At 39.7% G+C, this 4,025-nt stretch overlaps 1 protein-coding gene across 1 annotated transcript in view; it reads right to left on the bottom strand.

Annotated features, from left to right (window-relative positions):
• Positions 1-3,820, bottom strand: part of FPGT (fucose-1-phosphate guanylyltransferase) — a gene marked incomplete at its 5' end in the record, with an annotated part of 10,827 nt that extends 7,007 nt beyond the window's left edge. Inside the window, 2 exons of the mRNA XM_042464322.1 lie at positions 614-706; positions 3,634-3,820. Coding sequence (XP_042320256.1) covers positions 614-706; positions 3,634-3,820 — 280 coding nt within the window. The remainder of the gene's footprint in view (positions 1-613; positions 707-3,633) is intronic.
• Between the last annotated feature and the right edge of the window lie 205 nt (positions 3,821-4,025).

Raw genomic sequence — 4,025 nt, 5'->3', positions numbered from 1 at the left:
TACGTACTAGGGTTAGGAAGGGGCAGTGCTTCCGCACCCCCCTAACCCTAGTACGTATACAATACGTACAAGATGGCGGCGCCCCTTCCACATGGGCACCGCCATGTTTACGTACTGGACGCATAGCGTCCAGATGTGTCGCGGCGCCTATGACGTCGCGAATGCGCCAGCGGCGCCTCACAACGTCATCAGTGCGCCGCGGAAAGAAGCTCCAAAATTGAGCTTCTTTTTTGCTCCGCACGGGAGCCACGCGGTTTGGCTGCTGCGGCTCCCGCGCAGAGCAAATGGCGGCGGTTTGTATCCCACCTAAGTACCTTTTAAGTTGTCCTCTCCAGCTTTTGGTGAATTACATGTGGGTAAGATTTTCTTTGATATTGATACTGATGTTCTGTTTTCCTTCCTTCCCTCCATATCAAGGATTTTTGAGTGCAACTTTAACAATTTAAAGGTTATGATGCTGGGGAAGCTTTGACCTAAATAAGCCAATCTAATTTAAATTTAATTTTATTGCAGGAAAAATACCAATTCACCTTCACTGCTCTCCTTTCTTCAAGGGAAAAAAGCAGCCACTTTACATAATTCAAGAGAAGTGTAATTTTAAGGAAAAGATTACCAGAATGAATTAACAAGACAGTAAGAGAATCCCATTTATCACCATAATGCTCTTCTAAGCACTGAAGGACATGAAGTGTTGATCCACCGTTTCCTATAAAACATTTCAACACATACTTCAATTTGGAAATAACAACCAGAGATACTTAATAAGCCATGGATATTCATTCACTCACTTATAGTACGACACCACTGAACTAGCCTCATTTTTGAAAGGCTGATGAGAAATGCTCTTCCTCTTCCACCTTTTAAGTGGCATATCAGCTCAAGTTGTGGCAAAGGGATGAAGCTTACTGGGTGAACTTGAACCAGGCATCATCTGTTACAAAGGGCTACTGTGAGGGTCCAATAAGAGAGTCAACACACTGTTCTAAAGTAATAGAACAGTCATAAATAAAAATTAATAATAATAATACATTGGAGAAATGGTAGGATGCAAATGTAAGATGTAAATAAACTGCATTTCAACATAAGGGAAAGATTATACATACAAGTTTCTAAATCAACACTCCAAAACATAAGTCTGACTTCAGTTCTGTCTACTCCACTGGCATAAATGTTATGAGATCTGCATATCTGTAAATTTGTATACTAAAATTCACAAGTCATTTTCAGACGAAAGATAAAACTGATGCAATAGTATCTATGTAGGTTACAGTGCATCTCTTCCAAACAAAGAACGTATTATTGTTGAAATCCTGAACCCCAGCAATGGGGAAGCTTTAATTCAGTGTCTTGTGATTTCTCTGTTAACTCATAAACTGATGGGAGCCACGCACATCCCAAGTGTAAGGACACATAAGAAATGGGAAGGTCAACTATATTCTTGAAAGCTGAGCAATCTACTGTGTTGAGCAGACGTCTCTTCTGTCTAAGTAGAATTCATGAAGAAAAGTTTTGAAGTGTCAATAACAAAATCTGAAATTGTGTGTATGTGTGCCTTCAAGTCATCTTTCTACTTATAGCGTACCCATGAACTTCATGTCTTCCTAAGCAAGGAATCCTCAGAGGTGTGTTAGCCATTTCCTCCCTCTGAAATATAGCCTACAATACTTGGTCCTTGCTGACTGTTTCCAATCCAAGTACTAAGGAGGGCTGACCCTGCATACCTTCCGAGATTGGATGGGATCTGGTGCCTTTAGGGTATCTAGGCATTAGAAAAGTTTCAAAGATTCAAGAACAAAATCTGAAATTAGGCTTGGTGAAAGAGTATAAAACAGATAAACTGTTTTACTAGCAAAAGTGTTCTTATTCTTTAGGGTAGGAGTTCCCAACCTGTGCTCCGAGGAGCCCTTAGGGCTCCGCGTGCACTTCCCAGGTGTGCCATGGCCGCTCCAAGAAAATGAAATAAATAAAAATTGAATGAAATTAAAGAATAATAATATATTCTTAAATATATACAGTATTCCTAAACACCATTAACTTGTAAGACATAGGGCAGGCCTCTTAGGGGCTCCACCACAGAAATAAGGGCTCTGTGAGTCAAAAAGGTTGGGAACCTCTGCTTTAGTGTTGGAACTAGTCATGATACTACCCATACAGCAATCTTACATTCCTCTATTCAAGTTGAGGAAAGTGTTAGCATGCACAACACCCCCTGTGGTGTATATGGGGCTTCATAGTTTCATATCAGGAGCCAGACATAAATTAAGAGGTCACAATGACCTTTGGAACACTAGGAAGTTTTCCTATGGGAAGGGTCACCACCCAGACATGTGAAGAACCTAGATAATTCCAAAATAATGGTTAAATGGGTTTGCTGATCACTCCATCCTTCCTCGTGATTTCTGCATATCCCCTTGCACTGGAGACAAAGGCAAAGCTACCACCTGCTATGTTCCCAGCCAACATCCCTATCCATCTATCTTGGTGTCATCCCATATCCATTCAATATTTTGTTAATCTAGAATTAAGACCATCTAACAAAATTGTCCATTTTGTAAATTCTGTGAGAAATGTGCTTTGTATGGGAATGTTAAGTACCCCTTGAGGGCACCAAACAGGATATAAATATCTATCTTGCAATGTCCAGTTTGAGATTGGACTGAAGCTCTGTCCAACTGTTCAGGGCCTCTTCCTCCCAGATGCCATTTAAGCCCCACCCTGCTTTCCGTGGATTCCTCCTCAGCACTAGTAAATATCACCCCCTTTACAATACTAAGCCTCTATCTAATTTCCATACTTCAATTCTGGTTAGCCTTGTATGGTGCTTCTGCTTGAATCAGTATTGTGCACGTATTTGGTTATGCTCTTACATATTTCTAAATAAAAACCTTCTTTATTTATTAAACTTGAGAGTCCTACTGCAGTCAATACTGGTATACACTGGTGAAAACGGTCCCTTAGGTTATCCAACCTCTTGCAGGCTTCCTCTGAGCTAAATAATTCCCCCAGCATTTAAGGATACACTGACAGAATTGGTGAGGACTCCCAAGTCCCTCCAACATTTTGGGTAACAAAGGAGCTTCACTACTTGAGACACCATAAAATCTCATGTGAATACATCAAGAACTATACCGAAACAGGATCTATCTTAATGAATCTACTCAATTGGAATGTTGTCCAAAAGAGCATTCGGTTCATTAATACTGATGGCAGCTACACATCTGAATCAAAAGAAACATAATAGTAGTATTTGAACATATTTTTGGAGGTTTAATTAATATAATTCAACTTCTAATGGCATTCTGGAAATCTTTCAGTGAAAAAGATACAGCTGTCATAATATGCACCAGAAGGAGAACCTTTTTATCTCTCTGAAAATTAATCAAATTATACTGAATATTTAAACTGCAAATTGGCTCCGTTTCTGCGTACCACATACTGAAAAAGTTAAGAGAATTGCATACTTGAGGCACAAGCCTGCCAAAGTTAAACATTTTTAAGTCTTGTGGATTTGAACAGAAGTGAATCAAAGTGCTTAATTTAGCCTTGATTATGCTTCCCATTCTAAACTTGTTACAAAGAACTTACATTTCGAATTCTAATATTAACAAGGCATGGTATGGTATAAGAACTCACCAATTTTTGGTCCAGGAGGATCAACAAAAACATGATAATCAACACCAAGAGGGAGCTCCTTTCTTTTCAGTTTTGCTGACAGCTGTTGTTGGTAAGCTATTTCTTGCTTTTTGTCAACTGCTGTGATTACAATGGTATCCCAGAATTCTCCAGTCTGTACAGTTCTACCTGTTGAGAATAAGACATTTTATTTAAAGAGAGACAACTGCTGTGAATGGGAAAATGCTTTAGTATAATTTACTATCCTAGGGTTCTGATGCATGTGTCCCACTCTTTAACTGTCTGACTGATGCATGTGTCCCACTCTTTAACTGTCTGCTCTTCCTTGCCTCCCTTGCTAGGCACTAACTGTCCCTGACTGATGTATTTCATGCTCCTTGGGAAGCTCCCAC

This window comes from Sceloporus undulatus, chromosome 4 (assembly GCF_019175285.1).
Source record: "Sceloporus undulatus isolate JIND9_A2432 ecotype Alabama chromosome 4, SceUnd_v1.1, whole genome shotgun sequence".
NCBI classification, from domain to species: Eukaryota; Metazoa; Chordata; class Lepidosauria; order Squamata; family Phrynosomatidae; genus Sceloporus; species Sceloporus undulatus.
Note: the sequence above shows the minus strand (reverse complement) of the source record. Positions and strands in the feature narration are given on the sequence as shown.